The sequence below is a fragment of the Nerophis ophidion genome, linkage group LG18 (assembly GCF_033978795.1).
Source record: "Nerophis ophidion isolate RoL-2023_Sa linkage group LG18, RoL_Noph_v1.0, whole genome shotgun sequence".
Classification (NCBI taxonomy): Eukaryota; Metazoa; Chordata; class Actinopteri; order Syngnathiformes; family Syngnathidae; genus Nerophis; species Nerophis ophidion.
In genome coordinates, this window is record NC_084628.1 from 14852219 (window position 1) to 14876738 (window position 24520).

General features: G+C 39.2%; 1 protein-coding gene across 10 annotated transcripts in view; it reads left to right on the top strand.

The window, feature by feature from the left end:
- robo2 (roundabout, axon guidance receptor, homolog 2 (Drosophila)) overlaps positions 1-24520 on the top strand; it is a 1004723-nt gene that overhangs the window by 328156 nt on the left and 652047 nt on the right. For 7 of the 10 annotated variants that reach the window (XM_061877314.1, XM_061877320.1, XM_061877318.1 and 4 more), the window contains exons 1-2: positions 8176-8356; positions 9385-9552. The exons of 2 other annotated variants lie outside the window; for them this stretch is intronic. In XM_061877314.1, coding sequence (XP_061733298.1) covers positions 8332-8356; positions 9385-9552 — 193 coding nt within the window. In that variant the 5' untranslated portion in view covers positions 8176-8331. Of the gene's footprint in view, positions 1-8175; positions 8357-9384; positions 9553-24520 lie in introns of those variants that run through there. One more of the 10 variants, XM_061877324.1, reaches the window with a different exon arrangement.

Below are 24520 nucleotides of genomic sequence, written 5' to 3' on the forward strand. Positions count from 1 at the left end.
AAGCAGTAGATTTAAAAAAAAAAAAAGCTTTAATATATATGAAGGACAATGTTTAATCAACTCATTGCAATAATGTAAATTTGTTTTAACTATTAAACCAACCAAAAATATGACTTATTTTTATCTTTGTGAAAATATTGAACACAGTGTGTTGTCAAGCTTATGAGATGCAATGCAAGTGTAAGCCACTGTGACACTATTGTTCTTTTTTTTTATTTTTTATAAATGTCTAATGATAATGTCAATGAGGGATTTTTAATCACTGCTATGCTGAAAATATAACTAATATGGACACCGTTCTTCATAATATTTTTTTTTTGTTTCATTACTTTTGGTTTGTTCTGTGTCATGTTTGTGTCTCCTCTCAATTGCTCTGTTTATTGCAGTTTTGAGTGTTGCTGAGTCAAGTTTGGTTTTGGAATTGGATTGCATTGTTATGGTATTGCTGTGTAGTGGTTTGTTGGATTGATTAAACAAAACAAAAAAAATAGATTTAAAAAAAAATGAGAATCGATTCTGAATCGCACAACGTATTCAGCACAGTTAGCATCACAGCTAACGTTACCATGTTGCTACCTATCAGCTCCGCGGGAGCGTCTGACGTTGCACACGTGGCAGTATGTCACATGTGTAAGAAGGTGCGCTTGGTTTTAGTCTCTGTGAGAAAGAGAGACAAGAAAGAGTGGGAAACGCATGCAGTGTAATGCCCGCAGCTAAAAGCAACTGCGTGAGAACGTGTACTCGAATATCACAATATAGTCATTTTCTATATCGCACAGAGACAAATCCGCGATATATCGAGTTTGATATATTTCCCAGCCCTATTTGCATGTGTTATTTTTGCATTTGAGCAAATGGGATTGGCGCTTGGTCCTGTGGCCCTGGGCAAGATAAGCACATTGATCAGGTGGTGAGGAGAAAGTGCGGTTTTGCGTGCCGTGAGGAAGTCTGCATGGATCCTGATGATTTGCGACCTACTGTAGTTGAAGAAAAACCATGGCGAGCTCTGTAAAGCCAAAACGTGTCACTTGGCTGCACGGTCTGAGATTGCTGCAGCTTCTGACGGCTTGCTGATTAGCTCTCATCTCACTCAACATCCTCAACTTGAGGGATAATGAAGGGAGGGAAGGCGTGTTCGGGCTGCGATGCCGAAAATGCCAGCGCAGCGTTATGAGGAGATATAAGCTCTGTCGCCTGATTTCAAAGCTTTCACTGACTGACTCCCTCCGCCCTGTCAGACCCTCCGGAATCGCAGAGGAATCATGACCCGATCCCCACTCTCTTGTGTCTGTGTCACCCGCTGTTTTTTTATTTTTATTTTTTTTCAACTTCCTCTGTTTGTACCAGAGTGGAATTGGCCAACCCTTGCCATCCCCTCCCCGTTCCCCCTAGTCCGGCTCAACCCGGCCTGCCAGTCTGCGCTGTGCACGCTCCAGTGCGCTGTCGGCTGGTGACAGGCTATTTGGGATTTACCCACTGCTGCTATGCCTGTCTCTTCATCTGCAGCCTTTCATGACAGTAAAACCCCCAACACCCTCCACCACCACCCCCAATTCCAACACCCTCCCCTCTCGCCACCACCTCTCCTCCTAATCCCATCCTCCGAAGGACTGTAATTGAGCGGCGCAGCATGTTGGGATTAGGCCTGTTATTGGGGGGTATTATCGTTGCAGGGGAAATTTGGGTGAAAGTGTGGGCGACTTGAAGACAGATAGTGGTGACAACAAAGGGGCCACGTACTCCGGGGGCGGGGCTCTTGATCCCGCGATCTGACAAGGTCGATCTCCAGGTCGAGGCTGGTAGCTGACACTGTGACAGAAAATCCATAGAATCATAACGCTTAAACAATAAAACATCAGCTCCCGCTGCCCAGACTGACATCCGAGTGATGGACATGTGGCGTTCTCCATACTGTGTGTAACACCGGGAATTACATTTCACCCTAACTATGAGGGCCGTTGGCCAGATTGATAGCTTTAATAGGGATTCTATGCAGAAGCAGCAGACTTTTTAGATTTACAGGGCGGCAAGTAGCAGCGCCGCTTGTTTCCTCGTGTTTGCCAATTCCTATTGATCAGCTCTTTGGCGTTTGATTCCGCACTGCGCGGCTCTTTTATTATCCCCCAGCAGGAGATAAGAGACTACACAGAAAGTGTGATATAGGCTTGATTTTTCACACTTGTTCCCCCGAGTTAATTGAGGGATTTGCTATGATCCAGATGACTATTGATTTCCTGCAGACTTCAATTGGCAAGGAGATGAAGCAGGCAATTAAAGCAGTCAATCAAATCAGAGCATTTGTGCATTGAGGGTTGTCCAAAATATACTTCTCATATATTTAGAGGTAGATAATAGGTGTGTATCAATATGCCGTCTTTACAGTTCTCTGGTTAAAGGACCCTTCTGACAACATAGGCACTTATTTCTTAGTTCTGGATATAAAAATATATTTACAGGTCAAATACAGCTAATTTTAGGTTTTCTGGTGAGTTTCAGTACATTTTGGAATGCCCACTTTTAGCTCTAAGCTATGGATTGGTCTGCATCAGCCTGCTGATATCACTCACAGAACACTGGAGACAATTTCACATTGCACAGTAAAAGCATTATTTACAAAGACCCAAACACCACGCGGAAACCAGCCAGTGCAATTCTTTTAAATAGCGTATTGCGTGCAGTTTAATAAGACTGCATGTGCAATTGTAAAGAAATGCGGAGACACTCCATCATTTACTGCACATTCATGCACTCTTGCCATGTTTTCAAGCAGGGGACATGTACCACTTTTTATGGGCATTTTAAAAGCAGCCCTGCAGTGTATCTACGATTAAGGGGCTACAATTCAATTAAAAATCCATTATTGATGCATCGTCAATATATTGTAGCGGCTGGCTACAGGGTGTTAGCCAATGACTTCGCCTGGGGGGGCGGGACTTCCGGGAGTGTTAGAGAAGTGACGTTGTTGATAGGAAGTGTGTGTTCGAGTTTTGCCGGGAAAAGGGTTAGAGTGTGGTTGTATTACATCTTGTGCAATAAAGACAAGAAAAACGAAGAAGTTGTACGAGCCTACATTCCTGGGATCATTACGATATGTATATTGATGAAGTTTTAGATTTATTTTTGTTTCACTAAATAAGCATTTATCACTTGCAACTAGAGTTGTCGGGTATACCAGTATTAGTATAGTACCGCGATACTAATGAATCATATATGGTACTATACCACCTCTAAAAAGTACTGGTCCGCCACCCCCCTGTTGTCGGTTTATGAGCAGACAAGCATTTTCCGCAGTGCACAATCACGGAATACTTACAAACAGACACAGTGTGTAGACATAAAAGGGAGAACGGACGTTCTTTGGCTTAAAAACTAACGATGAAGGTGAAGTTATAACCCTAAAACGCCCTAAGGAAGACGTGCATTAAGACATAGCTGGCTAGCTAACGACTGAAGTCCAGCCGCAGTCTGAAGTGTTTTAGCTACTTCTTAATCACTAATCCTCGCCTCCGTGGTGACAAATTAAGTACGTTTTTTACAAGTATCATCCCTGCAGGACGAGGACTAGCTAAACATGTTTCACGACACATGTTAGCTCACCAGCGTGACATTGTAAACAAACATAACATCCACTGTAATGATACCAAGTACAGAAGCGTATCTAATCGATACTACTATGATTACGTCAATATTTTTTGGCATTACAACATCTTCTTTTTTTTTTTTAAATGTATATTATGTTTATAAACTCTGTAAATACGTCCCTGGACACATGAGGACTTTGAATATGACCAATATATGATAAGTATCAAACAACAGAAGAATATGTGATTATTACATTTTAACAGAAGTGTAAATAGAACATGTTAAAAGAGAAAGTAAGCAGATATCAACAATAAATGAACAAGTAGATGAATAATCCATTTTCTACCACTTGTCCTTCATAATGTTGGCAAAATAATAGAATAATATATGACACAATATGTTACTGCATATGTCAGCAGACTAATTAGAAGATTGTGTTTGTTTACTTACTACTAAAACACAAAGTGTTCGGAATGTTCACTATTTTATTTAAGGACAAACTTACAATAAGAATCATATGTTTAATGTACCCTAAGGTTTTTTGTTAAGATAAAGCCAATAATGCATTTTTTGTGGTCACCTTTATTGAGAAAAGTATCGAAATAATTTTGGTACCAGTACTGGGACCAAAATATTGGTATCCGGACAACACTACTTGCAAACAGTGCATTTAAAACAGTTTAATTGATTAATTAATGGAAATGTTGCCCCATAATACAAACACTGTTTCCATATGAGTTGGGTAATTGTGTTAGATGTAAATATAAACGGAAAACAATGATTTGCAAATTATTTTCAACCCATATTCAGTTGAATATGCTACAAAGACAACATATTTGATGTTCAAACTGATAAACGTTTTTTTTTTTTTGCAAATAATCACTAACTTTAGAATTTGATGCGAGCACCACGTGACAAAGAAGTTGCGAAAGGTAGGAATAAATACTGATAAAGTTTGGGAATGCTCATCAAACACTTACAGGGAACATCCCACAGGTGTGCAGGCCAATTGGTAACAGGTGGGTGCCATGATTGGGTATAAAAACAACTTCCCAAAATAAGCTTAGTCTATCACAAGAAAGGATGGGGCGAGGTACTCCCTTTTGTCCACAACAGCGTGAGCAAATAGTCAAACAGTTTAAAAGCAACGTTTCTCAAAGTGCAATTGCAAGAAATTTATGGATTTCAACATCTACGGTCTATAATATCATCAAAAGGTTCAGAGAATTTGGAGAAATCACTCCACATAAGCAGCATGGCCAGAAACCAACATTGAATGACCGTGACCTTTGATCCCTCAGACGGCACTGTACCAGAAACCGACATCAATCGCTTAAGGATATCACCACATGGGCTCAGGAACACTTCAGAAAACCACTGTCACTAAATACAGTTCGTTGCTATATCTGTAAGTGCAAGTTAAAGCTCTACTATGTAAAGCGAAAGCCATTTATCAACAACATCACAAAAAGCGGCTGGCTTCTTTGGGCCCGAGATCATCTAAGATGGACTGATGCAAAGTGGAAAAGTGTTCTGTGGTCTGACGGGTCCACATTTCAAATTGTTTTTGGAAATATTTGACATGGTGTCATCCGGACCAAAGGGGAAGCGAACCATCCAGGCTGTTATTGATACAAAGTTCAAAAGCCAGCATCTTTGATGGTATGGGGGTGGATTAGTGCCCAAGGCATGGGTAACTTACACATCTGTGAAGGCACCATTAATGCTCAAAGGTACATACAGGTTTTGGAAAAACATATGCTGCCATCTAAGCGCCGTCTTTTTCATTGACGCCCCTGTTTATTTCAGCAAGACAATGCCAAGCCACATTCAGCACGTGTTACAACATCGTGGCTTTGTAAAAAAAGAGTGTGGGTACTTTCCTGGCCCGCCTGCAGTTCAGACCTGTCTCCCATTGAAAATGTGTGGCGCATTATGAAGCGTAAAATACGACAGCGGAGACCCCGAAATGTTGAACGACTAAAGCTCTACATAAAACAAGAATGGGAAATAATTCCACTTTCAAAGCTTCAACAATTAGTTTCCTCAGTTCCCAAACGTTTATCGAGTGTTATTAAAAGAAAAGGTGATGTAACACAGTGGTGAACATGCCCTTTCCCAACTACTTTGGCACGTGTTGCAGCCATGAAATTCTAAGTGAAATAATATTTGCAAAAAAAAAATATTTATGAGTTTGAACATCAAATATCTTGTCTTTGTAGTGCATTGAATTGAATATGGGTTGAAAAGGATTTGCAAATCATTGTATTCTGTTTATTTTTACATCTAACACAAATTCCCAACTCATATGGAAACGGGGTTTGTAAAGGAGCTGGTCGGATCTCTCGGTGAGGTGGCTCGCTGCAATCACCCAAATTTTAGAACTGTCTGCATGACTTTATTCACAATAAATATACATTGATCGATTATTTATGTTTACTCATCGATTTGATAATTGTGATGCATCTAAAAATTGATTATTTCCCCCCCACCTCTATCGTTGGATCTGGGTGCGCGTCCGTCTGTACCGCAGCAGAAGAAACGGTTGCTAATACATGTACCATTACACTCCTACTAGCAAGGCAGTGTTGTCACGAGGCCAGCACGATGTGGGATGTTCATTGGCACTCTCTAGGATTTAAAAAGTCTGGCAAAACTGTTGTGGCATCATCAAGTTCATTCCGACGTACTTTGTAAGCTGCTTAAGCCCCAGTGCCAGCTTAGCATTGCCATATTAGCATCAGCCGGTGAGACAGTTCTGACAAGCTTCCTTCCTCCACGGTTGCCTCCTGCTCACGCTGCCTGACTGTTGGGGGGACGCTCGGGTGGGGGACACTGTCATGAACTGACAAGCATGCGGACAAATACTTAAACACACATTAGGAACACACGGAGGTGCAGCTTTTTTCTTCCAAACATGGAGAAGGCTTTGCATTTTGACATCAAAGAGAGGAAGATGTGATGATGGACACGGCTTAATGTCATTTGAGCAGGTGATGAACGCCGTTTACTTGCTGCACCTCTGCCTGCAAATGTCCACGTTGCTAAATTAGCAGTAGGAATGTGCGGATTAGGAAGCTCGGCCTCTTCTAGGCCGACGATTAGGCTCTCCTACAGCACACGTGCAGGATGGAACCTTCCACTTCAAGTTGTCAGCAGGTGGGGAGGTCTTAGGTGTTTGAAAAGAGACGCACCCCTTTGAGATGGTACCCAACGTCGCACACTGAGGTGACTTTCAGCATCCTTCTTTTAAACCGAGCTATGGATTACTTAGCTGTTCATTGTCGCATACCAGTGGTTCTCGAACATTATTCACTAAGTACCAGCTCAGAAGTAACTTGGCTCTCCAAGTACCACCATAATGACCGTTAAAAAACAGTAGCGTAGTAAAGTGTTTTTCAACCACTGTGCACCGTGAGATATTGTTGAGTGTGCCGTGGGAGATTATGTAATTTCACCTAAATGGGTTAAAAATACAGTGGGGCAAAAAAGTATTTAGTCAGCTACCAATTGTGCAAGTTCTCCCACTTAAGATAATGACAGCGGTCTGTAATTTTCATCATAGGTACACTTCAACTGTGAGAGACAGAATGTGCAAAAAAAATCCAGGAATTCACATTGTAGGAATTTAAATAATTTATTTGTATATTATGGTGGAAAATAAGTATTTGGTCAACCATTCAAACCTCTCACTTAAGGAAGGAGGTTTTGGCTCAAAATCTCACGATACATGGCCCCATTCATTCTTTCCTTAACACGGATCAATCGTCCTGTCCCCTTAGCAGAAAAACAGCCCCAAAGCATGATGTTTCCACCCCCATGCTTTACAGTAGGTGTGGTGTTCTTGGGATGCGACTGAGTATTCTTCTTCCTCCAAACACGACGAGTTGAGTTTATACCAAAAAGTTCTATTTTGGTTTCATCTGACCACATGACATTCTCCCAATCCTCTGCTGTATCATCCATGTATTGTTTTATGTGGAGCTTCAGTCTGTTGAACGACTGAAGCTCCACATAAAACAAGAATGGGAAAGAATTCCTTTTTCAAAGCTTCAACAATTAGTTTCCTCAGTTCCCAAATGTTTATTGAGTGTTGTTAAAAAAAAAGGTGATGTAACACAGTGGTGAACATGCCCTTTCCCAACTACTTTGGCACGTGTTTCAGCCATAAAATTCTCAGTTAATTATTATTTGCGAAAAAAAAAAAAAAATAAAAGTTAATGAGTTTGAACATCAAATATCTTGTCTTTTTAGTGCATTCAATTGAATATGGGTTGAAAAGGATTCGCAAATCATTGTATTCTGTTTATATTTACATCTAACTCAATTTTCCAACTCATATGGAAACAGGGTTTGTATATCTAATATGTTTGGCCACTGTAAGAATACACACAGTTTGTACAGTAGAATTGTGTTTGAATGTAGGAAAATAAACCTCCCTACTTTTAAAATACTTTGGCGTACCACTAGATGGAATCCAGGTATCTCTAGTGGTACACGTAATCACAGTTTGAAAATCATTGATTTGATTAATAACTGTGACCATCTGTCACTTCACTTCTGTTTGTGTTTCCTTGTGTGGTGTTTATTTCCTGTCGGTGCTCTTATTTTTGTTGCATTTCCTGCATTTCTCCCTGAGCGCTCGTTCCCCTCACCTGTCCCTGATTGGCAGCCGGGCACACCTGGTTGCCGTTGCCTGCCTCGCATGTTCCTCAGTGCTCAAGGATTGATTATATTTGGACCGTTTGCATGCAGGACTGCGATTTTTATGTTTGTGAGTATGTTTTAAGTCTCATACCTGCTCGTCACTTTCCTGTTTTCCTGCATCTTGGTGTCACAACTACCGCAGCCATGCAGGTTCCTGACAATAACAGTGCAAAAAGTAGTTAACCCCCATTGTTAGTCAAATGTAAACACACTCAGTTGTTATTTAAAGGGCAAGGGCGTGATGCAAAATGTATTTGTGTGGCTAGTGACCCTAAAAAATTTTAATCGCTGGTAATTGTGCGGGTAAAACTGGCAGTCTGTCAAATTGTCTTAATTAGCTATGTCGCATTTGCAAAAAAGTGACTGAATAACATCAAGGGCTATAATTTCGCCACAACTAGTGTGTGTGTGACAATCACGGGTACTTTAACTTAAATTATGTTTGGAAATACAAATGAGCTTTTATTTTGTTGCTAAACAAACATGGTGAACCCCCCTGTTTGTGTTTTTAGATGGGGGAGGGGCTTATAGCGTCACCCGCTGCTCGTGGAGAAGAGCAATACGCTCTTTAATTTCATCTAAAAAAAGAAAGTTGCTATATTTTTCTTCAGTAGTTTATTCGAAAAACATTTTTTTATAGGTGGCATGTTGTTGTGGTCAAAGACAGTGGATTAATAGGCAAATAAATACATCACCATGTGTTGTTAAACAGCAATGGATACAAAGTTAGAGAGAGTGAGACATCTTATTTTGAAGGATCAGTTTGGTGACAGCATTGTGGGTGCTCTTCTCGGATAAAGACAATCCTCTGTTTTTGGTCTCTGAGACCCACAAGCTAGCACCAAGGCAAAAATGAAGTCTGATAAAACTCATCAAACTTGGGACATTTCGTCTTCGAGTATTACGTGTAAAAAAAAAAAAATTTAAAACAAGATCCTTAAATGTTGTTTGGAATACGTTTGTAGATTTGGTGATATTTTATTAGCTGTTAGGCTACATTTATAGCCTGTGTGCTTTGACTAGCTATTTGTGTTAGCATACAGTGTCATTTGTACACTTGTGGATTGTAATTGTATACATTTTTATATGTTACAGTTACTACTTCATACATGCATATGTATGTTATTGAAAGTTTCACTGAAGCAAGAAAAGCAAGTCGGAGTTTTTCTTTGTCGGATCGCTGGGTGCCTAAAAACAAGCAGCCACGTGTTGTGAGGACAGCACAAGAAATCAGAATATTCTCTAAATATAACGACAAAGTCGGTAAGTTGGCAACACTGATCCCTCTTGCTACATCTTCTCATTCTCTGGTGTATTAACACCTAACAGGTGGCACCAAATGTGTTCAGTAAATGTGTGTATGAAAAACATTGACGGTGTAATGCAAAGGGTGTTTGTGTCACAAATGCGTCTGAAGGACGTTAAGTCATGCAATTGTAAAAAGAAGTTAACCACTGGTAATATTGGAATTGGGGGTTAAATCACCAAAAATTATTCCCGGGCGCGGCCACCGCTGCTGCTCTCTGATCCCCTCACCTCTCAGGGGGTGAGGGTGACGGGTCAAATGCAGTGGATATAATTTCCCCACACCTAGTGTGTGTATGTGATAATCATTGGTACTTTAACTTTTTAACTGTATTCAATATTTGTATCTAACTTACTTACAGTATAACAAACCTTGTGAAATAATATAAAACCAAAACGCATCAATTGAATTGATTTGTAATCAGCCTGACCTAGGCCTTGATACGTTTCAATTGTGTTTCAAGTATAATCAATTATATTGCAAAAGAAGGGACTCACACAAACGATTAAAAAATATTGTACATACAATTATGCAGTGCTAAACTAAATACATTTTAATTAGATGAATGATAATACCGTAATTTTCGGATTACAAGTCGCTCCGGAGTATAAGTCGCACCGGCCGAAAATGCAAAATAACGAAGGAAAGTCGCACTAGAGTATAAGTCACACTTTTTGGGGAAATTTATTTGATAAAATCCAACACCAAGAATAGACATTTGAAAGGCATTTTAAAATAAAGAATAGTGAACAACAGGCTGAATAAGTGTACGTTATATGACGCATAAATAACCAACTGAGAAGGTGCCTTGTATGTTAACGTAACATCTTTTGGTAAGAGTCATTCAAATAACTATAACATATAGAACATGCTATACGTTTACCAAACAATCTGTCACTCCTAATCGATAAATCCAATGAAATCTTCTTCCTCGATGCCGCTTCCAAAGAACTCTGCCAACTCCAAAAGTAGACAATGCGCCGCTTCCTCTTCTATCTGTACGCCCCTATATTTTACAGTAATGTGTAAATAATTTCATCAAATTCGAAAAAAACTGTGTTTTATAATCCGAAAAATACGGTAATATATTTTTTCTTAAATAAGCGCAATCAAATTTAAGTTTAAATGAAAATACAGATTTAGTCATAATTTTTGCGCTTTGTAAACTTCTTTGACTTTACCTCCAGACTTCTTCTGTTTGTTTGATATTGCCATTACTGCCACAAGTGGTGGAAAAGTGTATTGCAGCTGAGTACCGCCGCTGCCTATACGGACCAGAGCTGAGAGATATTTTGGGCTGCTTTCTTGGTTAAGAAAAGACTGTTCAAGTGGGCGGACATATATCCTCATTTCAACAATTTGAAGGAGGGAAAGAACACTGTTTATTTTTTTTTCCTTCTCCAGTGACTAATTCCTGTGCTGAGGCGTGGTGTAGCACAGCTCCTGACAGGTCCAGTCTTCCTTTGCCTGACTAAATTTAACATTCTTAAGCCTCTTAGCAACACAGAGAGACAAACACAATGCTTGTTCTTCCGAAACAAAAAGCTATCATTATTTACTCGGTGAAGAATGCCACAGCCAACACAATTACGTCCGCCTGTCACTCTGATATCTGCGACTCTGTGTTGGAACACAGAATATTGAAATGTACCTTTTTTTTTTTTTTTTTTCGTGACAGCCCATATTGCTAACATTCCGCTTGAGTCTAGATGAGCTGTTATTTTCAAAATAAAACAATTTGCCTTCTGAAAAGAAAATATGTAGCTCCTATGGCAAAGTATTTACAGTGGTGTGGTACTGCCTGAAAAATAGCCCCGATGTGGTGCCATATATTACCCAGCGCGTATGATTTGTCTGCGTAATGAGAACAGAGTAATCTGCTCCGCCTTCCCTACTGCCCTGATTGATTAGAGCAAACAAACTCCAACCCGCCCTAATGCTCCTCCAGCTCCACCATATTAACCCAAATGTATTACAACATTCTGCTGCCTTTTTACAAATCACAGAGTGGGCAAAGTTCACAGTAAACAAAGAAGGGTGAGTTTGACTACTGCTTTGGTGACACTATGAGAAAAGGCCACAAGGAGGGGTTGCAGCACACCAGCAGCACTACAGTATGCCTCTTTGAACCGTTTGTATCTGTCTTAAAGGCCTACTTAAATGAGATTTTCTTATTTAAATGGGGATAGCAGGTCCATTCTATCCATCATACTTTATCATTTCACCATATCGCCATATTTTTGCTGAAAGGATTTAGTAGAGAACATAGACGATAAAGTTCGCAACTTTTGGTGCTGATAAAAAAGCTTTGCCTTTGCCGAAAGTCGCAGACGATGAAGTCACAAGGGTGGGGGCTCCTCACGTCCTCACATTGTTTTTAATGGGAGCCTCCAGCGGCAAGAGCTATTCAGACCGAGAAAACTACAATTTCCCCATTAATTTGAGCGAGGATGAAAGATTTGTGGATGATGATATTGATAGCAAAGGACTAGAAAAAAATAAAAATAAAATAAAAAGCGATGTCTCCGGGCGGTGGCAGTGTGAGCGTTTCAGATGTAATTAGACACATTTGGTAGGATAATTCTGGAAGATCCCTTATCTGCTTATTGTTTTAATAGTGTTTTAGTGAGATTATAAAGACATGACCGCTTGCCTGTGTATCGGCTGGGGACATCCTTGCACTGCTGATCCGTCTCCGCTTGTGATGGTGTTCTGCTGTGGACGGGACTCTCGCTGCTGTGTTGGATCCGCTTTGGACTGGACTCTCGCGGCTGGGTTGGATCCACTATGGATTGAACTTTCACAGTATCATGTTAGACCTGCTCGACATCCATTGCTTTCGTCCTCTCCAAGGTTCTTATAGTCTTTTTTTGTCACCGACGTCCCACTGGGTCATCATTGTCACCGATGTCCCACTGGGTGTGAGTTTTCCTTGCCCTTATGTGGGCCTACCGAGGATGTTGAAGTGGTTTGTGCAGCCCTTTGAGACACTAGTGATTTAGGGCTATATAAGCAAACATTGATAGATTGATTGATACCTCGAGGTCGGATGGCTGCGGTGAACAGGCGGTGTCTCAGAGAGAAGCCGAGGAGCCAAGCTCACAGCTGCCTTTTAAACAGCTACTGCAGGAGGACGAATAATCCAATGATGTCTCCGGTAAGATAAATATCACAATTTTTACCATCCAAAAACATGCTGGTTGACGTAGAGAAAACATGTTTACTTGACCGCTCTGTGTTAAAAACAAAAAAACACCGGCTGTTTCTCGGTGCTAAAGACAGCTGAAATGCACCGCTTTCCACCAACAGCAATTTTCTTTATAGTCCCCATTATTAATTGAACAAATTACAAAAGATTCAGCAACACAGATGTCCAGAATACTGTTTAATTGTGCGATGAAAAGAGATGACTTTTAGTCGCTAGTAGTGCGCTGCGCTAATATTTCCTGACAGTCCGTGACGTCACGCAATTTAGTAAACTAAAAAGGCCGTATTGGCATGTGTTGCAATGTTAATATTTCATCATTGATATATAAACTATCAGACAGCTTGGTCGGTAGTAGTGGGTTTCAGTAGGCCTTTAATGCCTCCTGAGTGAACGTGCACGTTTGGGTAAACTCTGTTAGCATGCATAACGTTACACACAGGCAGCGTCTTTTAATGTGTACAATCTGACACAAATCCAAATTAGGATTCTTTTGGCCTCTGCTCGATATGTATTACTCTAAGAATGGACTGCAGGTTGGCCATTATCGTTTGAATTGTTGTTGTTTCAATATGTTGGTAAAGTGGTTAAGAAGATGGCTGTTATGACCTGTGACCTAGGTTGTTTTGGTTATTAGTCTGCTCTATGTTTTGTAGGTATTAGTATTAGTACAGTGTTTTTCAACCTTTTTTTTAAGCCAAGGCACATTTTTTTTTCCTTTTCAGAAAAGGTTAAAAAATGAAACTCCACCAGGTTGTTGTGCCTTATTTTGAGTTTGTTGGTGTTTTCCTGTGTGTAGTGCTTTAGTTCCTGTCTTGCGCTGTTATTTTGGTGACTCTTTCTGTTTTTGTTGGTGTTTTCCTGTAGAGCTATCGCCTGACCTGCTTTGTATTGGCAAACAAGACTATTTCAGTTGTGCGGACGCTATCCTTCTTTTGGGGAGACGTTGTTGATTGTCATCTCATGCACGGTTGTACTTTGTGGACCACGCTGTAGGTCTTTGCTGTCGTCCAGCATTCTGCTTTTGTTTACTTTGTGGCCAGTTCAGTTTTACTTTTGTTTTGCATAGCCATCCCTATGTTTCAGTGCCTTTTCCTTTGTCTTTTCTTCATTTTTGGTTGAAGCATTACTTACCTTTTTTACCTGCACACTATCTACCGCTGTGCTCTGCATATTGGGATCACGACAAACCATCCTCGACGCGTTCCGACTTCTACAAAGCCATTTACTGATATGGAGTACTACATGGTTACCCTGTCAAGCTTTATACTGCGCAGACACTAGACAATAATATTTGCAGATTATAATTATTGATATGCAAAAAATATATTTTCGACCTATTAGGTGAAGTTGCATAATATCCCATGGCACACCAGACAATATCTCACGGCACATTAGTGTGCCGCGGCACAGTGGCTGAAAAACGCTATCAGTAGGTATATTGCCGGCACTTCTTCTCTCCTTGGCTTACGTTCCCATTGCTATGAGCGTTTGAGCTAACACACCAGCTTTAGTTTTGTTGATCAGTGTCCCCACCTGCTGCCATCACTTTTTTTTGTCTTTTTTTTGTCCTGTCCAGCTACTCAGGGAAATCATATTGTTGATGTAGAGTTTGATACTATGCTAAGTTTGACCACGCTTTGACTAAGAGCTCTACTTTATATTTGCGTTGTGATTTGATTACATACTCATCTTACCTGCAAGCTGCCTGCTGTCCTCCGCATCTTTGAACACACAAACATTTCACGATGCCGAACCGCAACTGGGCTACTTTTTTAACGCTATAATGGTTCTTAGAGTGTCGTGAAAAATTCCGGTCTTTGGACACATATAACTGAGGACCTCTGCTCTAACAAGCGGTTAAAAAATGGACGGATGGACGGTGAAAGACAAAGTTGGACTTATTCATGCATCGCTAACTAACGTATTTGATTGACATAATGAATGCCGTGCTGCTGTGATCGTGACGCTAATGAGAAAAAGTATACATTTGTTTGCAGTTGATTTTTGCTACAAATTGTAGTTTTATCTACAATTCATGTGTGCCGTTTTTATGGTGTAAAGTTCATGTTTTGTCTCATTATTTAGCTATAAATGTCCCTGTTGTTCAGCAATTTTTGGCTTGCGATATCAATATTCAGTAAATGGTGTTGAGCCTACAAGAGATCACAATATTTCTTACTAGGCCTTAGCATGACGTTAGTTTATTTGCACAAGCAGGTCTTAGTCGTTATATTTAGGCATAACAGCCACAAAAGAACACAAGCTAATGCGATCTCTTGTCCTTTTCTTACGTTTTAGTTCTGCTCTCAAACACTAATATAGTAGAGAATAAACTGGATTGCATCACCGAAAGGTTTTTAAACAAATCAAATGTTCAAACAAACATTTTACAAAGTAATTTCTGTAGCCACAAGGGGTCTGATTGCATTCCACAAAATGATGAAAGTGTTATTTTTAAGAGCCATTTCCTTCAACGGAATTTTGTTTTTTCCCTGACTTTATTAACTTTAAGAACCAGTTTTTCGGGACTCTATAAAAGCTATTTTCTATCCCTCTATTTGAACAATTGAAATACCCAAGAACAAAACAGCAATACATCATTTTCTGCTCAAACTCTGCACTTACTCTCACTTGTTTTAATGCTACGCTCCAGCTGCTTGACCATCATGAATTAAGCTACGAAGAAAAAAAAAACGGACGTGACGACATGCAACCCAGCAATTGGTGGCATTATCAGCAAAAAACAAGTTTTGGATTATATTCATCCATCCATTCGATCATTTTTTACCGCTTGTCCAACCGGTTTGCATCTAAAAAAAATTATATAAGTGCTACTATACAAATAGTCCTGCAGTGTATCCAATTCTGCAAAGCTGGACGGCCAGTCAATATCCAACTGTCCTCCAATAAGTACACAACGTTGGCCATTTCGCCTTTTTTAGTGATGTCATTAAAAAAAAAAAGGTAAAGATGGTAGGCTATAGGCTCCTAGGAGCTAACCGCTACACAACAGCTAAGCATACAATAGCCCACAAGCTAGACGTAGGCAATACGTGTCTTTGATTAAACAATATTGCACCCTAAAGAAGCACTATTGTCAATATAAACAATTATCAAATAAGCATAATTGCGTATTACTAATACTTTTGTACATACAAAGCCTCTGTGGCAAAAAGCATATTAGAAAGTATTCAGTAACAAACGTACCATACCATGCCAACTTTATTTATAAAGCCCTTTAAAAACAACCACAGTTGAAGAACAGAGGGTTGTACACGACAAAGAAATAGAGGAAAAGGACTGATTAAAAAATAACATTTGAAATAATAAGTAAAACACACATTGAAAAAGCAAATACAAATTACCTTAAGAACAATTTTTTGGGATAAAAAGCAGTTAACAAGTTAAAAACAGTTGCAAAAATTATAAACAGTTTAAAGTCTCATGCTGGGTTAAAAGCCAGTGAATAAAAACGAGTTTTAAGAAGGGTTTTAAAAATAGCCAAAGAACTTTGAATGATACGTGTCCGTATCATTCAACTTACTGCGCCGTGATCTTGACTTCATGAATGTTGTGGCCACCAGGTGCCGCCAAAAAATCATATACCACTTCACTTCGACTTAAAGACAGCAAAATCTCAGTTAAAGTCAATAATAGTTTGGTTAGTGTTTTTCATACCTACTGTTGTTTTTTTTTGTTTTTTTTGAGTCATTTCACTTGATCAATCATTTTCTAACATTCCACGCTACAAAATAAAAGTATGTGTCATTTGTGCTGATATTGTATCAGTATTAGCCAATACGCAGTGCTCCAATATCGAATCTGAAGGGAAACAGTTGTATAGGGACACCGCTATACAAGACCCTAATTTAATGTGATTTATAGATAACAGTGATGTATCCATAATATCAGTGTGTGTACATCTACAGGTGTGTGTATATGTATGTATGTATATATATATATATATGTATATATATATATATATATATATATATATATATATATAGTGTATATGTATGTATGTGTGTGTGTGTGTGTGTACATACTGTGTATATATATATATATCTATATATATATATATACCATGAATGATCAAACATAATGTAATAAGTCCCATTTGCTTATCAGAACCAAAAATTTGACAATCACAGGTATCGACATTGTTTGATGAGGTTACACGTACTCTGTTGCTCCTGCACTTGTTTCTGAAGTGTTATCTTTGAGTTGGAGCTCAGCGCTTCAAACACAGTACTGCTGATGAGGCATATTTAGAACCACAGCCAAGTTCACATTTGACTTACTTTGCATAAAATAACCACTTATCTTCTTTCATTTGTGCATTTTGGCGATATCAGATTCTACAAGGGAGCCCGTGCAAACTGTAATTGAGGTTGCCTCAAGTGTTCCAGCGGTCGTATCGAAGCCGTCTCACTCCAGATAAATTGTAGGGATTCTATTTGTTTTTTGATTTTCTCAAGGCAGCCAAATGTCTTTTTTTTTTTTTTCCTCCAGCAGTAGTGAATGTTTGCGATGTCTTTAAAAGGATTCTTCGTTCCTTTATGTGGTTATTAACATCATATGGCTGTTTGCTGCTCACAAGTTAATTACTTCGTACTTGAGAATGGATGAAGCTATGAAAAAGGAAGGAGCTTATTTCCCCGCCTGCAGCAACATAGTCTGCTTTACCGGGTAAAGATGTTCCTCCCGGTGGCCGCCCCTGCTCCGAGGTGCAGTACTGGGAAGCTAACAGGATTAGCAGCTCCATCCCCCCGTTCAACCACTTTAGGCTTCGCATGTGCCTTTAAGAGGCCATTTCTATGGTAATGTGCTGTTTACACCAGGAGAAAAATCTATCATTGGCCGCTTTAGCCATAAAAACAATGACGAATTGCGTGTTTTTTCCGCCGGAGTAGATTCCTATCAGCTTGGTGCCTGCTTTTTTTTTTTTTTTAAATTGATGTGCACACTCTTGATAAAACAGACCCCCAGGATAGTACATAACTGGAATGCACTATTACTACTCTCTCAGGATGATTTCTAGATCCTTTATATCACCTTTTTTTTCATTTATATTCCCCATTCCTTCTGCTTACCTTGCTTTCTTTCTGTATTTCAATGATTTATTGCGCACGGTTTAATACCGACACCTATAGCCACACTCTGTTTACTTTTTTATGCTGTACAATTGCTGTAAATGTCATACAGATGTAAAAAAAAATAAAAAATAAAAGTGAATATATGATTCCATCCATCCATCTTCTTCCGCTTATCCGAGGTCGGGTCACGGGGGCAGTAGCCTAAGCAGGGAAGGCCAGACTTTCCTCTCCCCAGCTACTTCGTCCAGCTCTTCCCAGGCCAGCCGGGAGACATCGTCTACCCTAGTGTGTTCCAACCCCTGTGCCGCAGCACACTAGTGTGCTGTGAGATGTTCCGGGTGTGCCGTAGGAAATAATGCAACTTCACCTAACTGGTTCAAAACATTATTTTTGCAAATAAATAATTATAATCTGCAAATAATGTGCCGTTGCTTAGTGTCTGTGCCGTGTAAAAACTCGGCAGGGTAACCGCGTAATACTCCAAGTCAGTAGGTGGCAGCAGGTACTTAATGCGCAGACCACAGCGGGAGGCAGCGTGCAGGTAAAAAGGTATGTAATGCTTGAACCAAAAATGAACAAACGAGAAAGGAAAAGGCAATGGCTATGCAAGACGAAAATAAAACTGAACAGGCTACAAAGTAAACAGAAACAGAATGCTGGAAGACAGCAAAAACTTACGGCGTCGACAAAAACGTTATGACATGACAATCAATAATGTCCACACCAAGGATAGCAACAACTTAAATAGCCTTGCTTGCTAAAACAAAGCAGGTGCGGGGAATAGCGCTCGAAGGAAAACATGAAACTGCTTCTGGAAAACACCAGCAAAACAGGAAGGGCCAACAAAATAACCACTAAAGCACAGGAAAACACAAACAACCTCAAAATAAGGCACGACAACCTGGTGGAGTATAATTTTTTAACGTTTTCTGCTGGTGGTGTGCCTCTGTATTTTTAAATGAAAAAAAATGCGCCTTGCCTCAAAAAAGGTTGAAAAACACTGGTCTACCCAACGTGTCCTGGGTTTTCCCCGAAGCCTCCTACCGGTCGGATGTGCCCTTAACACCTCCCTAGGGAGGCGTTCGTTTGGCATCCTGACCAGATGCCCGAACCACCTCATCTGGCTCCTCTCGATGTGGAGGAGCAGCGTCTTTACTTTGAGCTCCTCCCGGATGGCAGAGCTTCTCACCCTATCTCTAAGGGAGAGCCCCGCCACCCGGCCGAGTAAACTCATTTCGGCCTCTTGTACCCGTGATCTTGTCCTTTCTATCATAACCCATGACCACAGGTGAGGATGGGAACGTAGCTCGACCGGTAAATTGAGAGCTTTGCCTTCCGGCTCGGCTCCTTCTTCACCACAACGGATCGATACAGCGTCCGCATTACTGAAGACGCCGCACCGATCCGCCTGTCGATATCACGATCCACTCTTCCCTCACTCGTGAACAAGACTCCGAGGTACTAGAACTCCTCCACTTAGGGGCAGGGTCTCCTCCTCAACCCGGAAATGGCACTCCACCCTTTTCCGGGCGAGAACCAGTCGCTTAACACTCAGTGAGAGCTGGAGATCCTGGCCAGATGAAGCCATCAATTAATTGTTAGGAATTGTGTGGAATTGATTGTTGATTAATGAAAACCTGAATCGATTATGATAGAATGAAGTACACTACTGGGCTACGACCCGCAGAGGCGCTGTTGACAACATGATGAGCCGCTATGCTATTTATTGTTTAGTCTATTTAAGGATCATATTCTTAAAACAAAGACGTCTATGTGAAAAAGAAATATTTTTTTAATCAACAACAAACATTCAAATAATATATATTTAAAAAAACAGCAATTGTGTAAAAAAAAGTTATGCATAAATTTGCATTTTTTTTATTCAAATAAAAAAATATCGAATTAGTTGTATATTTGATTAAAACAAGTGGTAATGATAGCGGTAATAATAATAATATTAATAGTGATAATAATAATCCAAGAATGTGAGTGTGAATGTTTTCTGTCTAGCTGAGTTGGCCCTGCGGTATCCGCAATTCTAATATTGTTAATAATTACAAAAAAAATAGATGGATATAGTTTTTTCACAATAGCCTAATAAAGCCTTTAGCTGTATTTTTTGATGTTGAAACATAATTAAATATTTTTTTATTATTATATTATTACTGTTGATGAAAGTTATTGTTATCATTATTATTACAACTTGTTTAAATCAAATAACTAATTTGATGTGTAAATGAAGCTAAAAGAGCTAGAAATATTTTTTTGTATTATTGATTTATCCAGGGTGTACCCAGCCTTCCGCCTGTATTCAGCTGAGACAGGCTTCAGTCCCCCCCGCGACCCCGAAAGGGATAAGCGGTAGTAAATGGATGGATAATAATGGAAAAAGTAACTACATTATTTTGATGAAACTAATGAAAATAATATTACAGCTTAATGGGATAGTAATACATCCATTCATCCATCCATTTTCTACCGCTTGTCCCTTACGGGGTCACAGAGGGTGCTGGAGCCTTTCTCAGCTGCAAATGGGCAGAAGGCTGGGTACACCCTGGATAAATCAATAATCGAAAAATGTATTTATAGCTTTTTTAACTTCATCTACACATCAAATTATTTATTTGATCAAAAAAAGTAGTAATAATAATAATAATATGATAATAACTTTCCTCAGAAATAATATGACGAAAAAATATTGAATTATGTTTAATGAACATGAAAAAATACAGCTTAATAGGTTTATCAACCTATCATGAAAAAATATCCATTTATTTTTTTATTAACAACAATAAAAAATATTTATTAATATAAAATAATACATTATTTTGATGAACACAATGAGGAAAATACAGCATAAATTAATAAAACAATAGTGGGAAAAATTACATTAGATTTGTTTTTGTCAAACATGGACTTGGACGTGGGTTGTTTCCTCGACGCAAAGGATAGTTGGCACGAGAGAGACGTGACTGTGAGTACATTTTAATTTATTACTCACAAAACAAACTACAAAAAAAGGCAAACAAAGGGAGCTCACAAGGAGGTACGAATACTTGGCTACGAAAAACAAAAGACTAGCATAAAGGCTACAAATTATAAACATGAACAAAAACACTTGCACTGTGGCATGAATAGCAAAACTTAAGTGGCGTGGAAAAAACAAACAGCATGGAATGGCATGAAGGAGTTGAGGTATAGTTGCCAGACTGAACACTTGGCAGCTGTGACTTAAATAATAGCTAAGATAATGATTAACAGGTGTGAGAACTGAGGACCGGGGAGTGACTTGGAGACAAGGTGTAAACTAATGACTAGTCATGGTAACAAAAACAAACCAGGAATTGCAGAACAGGAACTGAGTGTCCAAAAAACAAAACCGAACATGACCAAAACTAAAAATGATCCATAGGCGGGACTGTTTTAATTTATACATTTAATTATTTATAATATTAATAACAACAATAATGATAATGGCATGGCAATTATGAAAATAAAAATAGAACATTTAAATACTGTTCCAATTTATAATTTTATGTTTAATTCAATTGAAAAAATATATTTGTTCATCATAATACAATAAAAAAAATTGAATTAATAAAAAATTAATATTTAATTACAAACATTTAGCTATAACTAAAGTGTAGCGTAATGCAACATACACTATCAGTCTCATGTTTGAATAATGAGAGCGGCTGCGGCCAGATACACTGGAGCCGGGGTCGGGAACCTTTTTGGCTGAGAGAGCCATGAAAGCCAAATATTGTAAAATGTATTTTCGGGAGAGCCGTATAATATTTTTTAACACTGAATACAACTGTCAGGTTCAAACACTGATGACATTTATTAAACAGACAAGAAGCAAGGAGTTAAACAGAGACTGGATTCAATTTAGCTCAATTAGGAGAAACGTGTAGACCCCGTACGCTTGTACAGTGTCGTCCCACGCTCTGACAAGGGAATTCTACGCCTCCTCTTGTATTTGGACTTTCCCTGATTACAACAACTAAATGCGTGTATCTCTTATTCTTTTTAATAACATTGTTATTCTGAAGGTAACCAACAATAAATAAAATACTTTTGACCATTAATGCGACTTCTTGAACAGGTGTGATAGAAACGGATGGGTGGATAAAAATGCATGAAAATGTTTTATATTTTGAACGTTACTTTTAACACTGTGATTACCAGCCGAATTATTAATTACTTATCGTGTTAAGCAACATCAGCTAAGATTTATCTGAGATCCTGATGTGGTCTTCAAAAGAGCCACATCTGGGTCAAGAGCCATAGGTTCCCTACCCCTGCACTGGAGGTTGACCTCTGTGGAAAAGGCAATAAATGAAATGATTGTATCAGAGATGTGGAAATAGAACATTTTATGTAGTCATACTCCAGATGCTTCTCCTTGAGGTGCCACTGAAATGTGTGTAGTTTATCACAAGGCCTTTTACACAAATGAGTCCCTAGTTAACGTCTATTGGTCAATCAAGCTTTAGGGTTAAATTGTATCTAACGGTGCGTGACAATTTATGGTCAAACAAAACAACTGGTCTGCATGATAGTGACAAACACTTTTTTTCACTGCTTGGGGCATTTGCGGTAGTCGTGCAGTATTTTCCTGTGATGGAACTGTGCTGATATCTTTTGTGCGGTTCCTAAGCACATCCTCATTTTTCTCACTGTACTGTACATGCACGCCTCAGATGTATCACCAGGTGGCAGCAGTTATGCACAGAATGAGCCTGCATGTGAAGGCCTGCACTCTGATAAGGGGGGGAAAAAAACATCACAGGAACCTTTGCACATTTTATATATTGGAAATTCAACTTCTAATTTCTGACAATGGGGGCACCCTCATGTCTCATAATGGAAAAATGGAAGACATTTAAAGTGGATAAAAATTTAATGGCTCATTCATAATTTACAACAACAGATGGGCACTCTGGCGTGCACGTGCAATGCTGTCACTTTTCTATCCCCCCCCTCCAGAAGCTGCTGTGTGCTTTTGTATGATTAGGAAGTGATGGGGGTCATTACTTTTTGCTCTCATTAAAAAACACAAAGTGCGTCGGATTGCGCGAGCGTGCCGCTGCTCAAGGGCATCGGTCACGAATGACATTAGCGCTCCAAAGGGTCACAATTGTGGAAGTGTCAGAGAGCATGTGTCCGGCTCTTATTCATCTCTTCCACAGGGCAGCAGACATTGTCTTATTGCTCGCCACTTGTCATATGTCATCTTTAAATGCTTTCACTCGGGGTCCTTTTACCCTTTTTTAGGAAAGAAGCATATGTATTTTCAGTTGTTTGGTACAATTCCCTAATATTGTACCTTGTCCAGTCATGGTGCTCCATGTTGCCAGACTACATTTAAACTGCAGGCCAATGTTTTACAAGTAAAATGGGATCTTTATCAGACCCCAGTATAAACGTACGCAGGCCAATGTAGCCTTTACGTCACTTGCATGGGCAGTTCGATAACGAGAAAACAGAGGAAGTTGACCGGACTCCATAAATCAGAGGTCCACAAATTACGGCCCTCGGGCCGGATCCGGCCCACCAGCGTCCAAAATGTTGGTCATTTCCCAACTGATATTTTACAACATTGAAACATGCTGTTTGACAACGTTTAATCAATGTTGGGTTCTAATGATGATTTCACCATTGAAATTTGATCATTTTCCAACCAACATTTTACGACACAAATACGTTGAAACAATGTGCTTTTTGACAACGTTTATTCAATGTCAGGTCATGACGTTAATTTGACCGTTGAATTTGGTCTCTTCCCAACCAATATTTTACAACACAAATACAACGTTGAAACATGCTTTTTGACAACATTTAATCAATGTCAGGTTCCAACCTTGATTTTACCATTAAAATTTGGTCATTTTCCAAACAATCTTCTACAACACAAAAACAATGTTGAAACAACATGCTTTCTGACGACATGTAATCATGACTGTTGAAATTTGGTCATTTCCCACCCAATATTTTACAACACAAATACAATGTTGAAACATGCTTTTTGATAACATTTAATCAATGTCAGGTACCAACCTTGATTTCACCATTGAAATTTGGTCATTTTCCAACCAATATTCCTCAACACAAATACAATGTTGACACAACATGCTTTTTTACGACATGTAATCAATGACGTTGACTTGACGGTTAAAATTTGGACATTTCCCAACCAGCATTTTACAACAAAAATACAACGTTGAAAAAGAATGCTTTTTTAAAACATTTATTTAATATCAGGTTGCGACGTTGATTTGACCGTTGAATTTGGTCATTTCCCAACCAATATTTTACAACACAAATACAATGTTGAAACATGCTCTTTGACAATGTTTAATCAGTCAGGTTCGAACGTTGATCTTACCATTGAAATGTGGTCATTTTCCAAACAATATTCTGCAACACAAATACAATGTTGACACAACATGCTTTTTGACGACATGTAATCAATGACGTGGACTTGACGGTTGTATTTTGGTCATTTCCCTACTAATATTTTACAACACAAATACAACGTTGAAACAAGATGCTTTTTGACAATGTTTATTCAATGTCAGGTTGTAACGTTGATTTGACCGTTGGTTTTGGTCATTT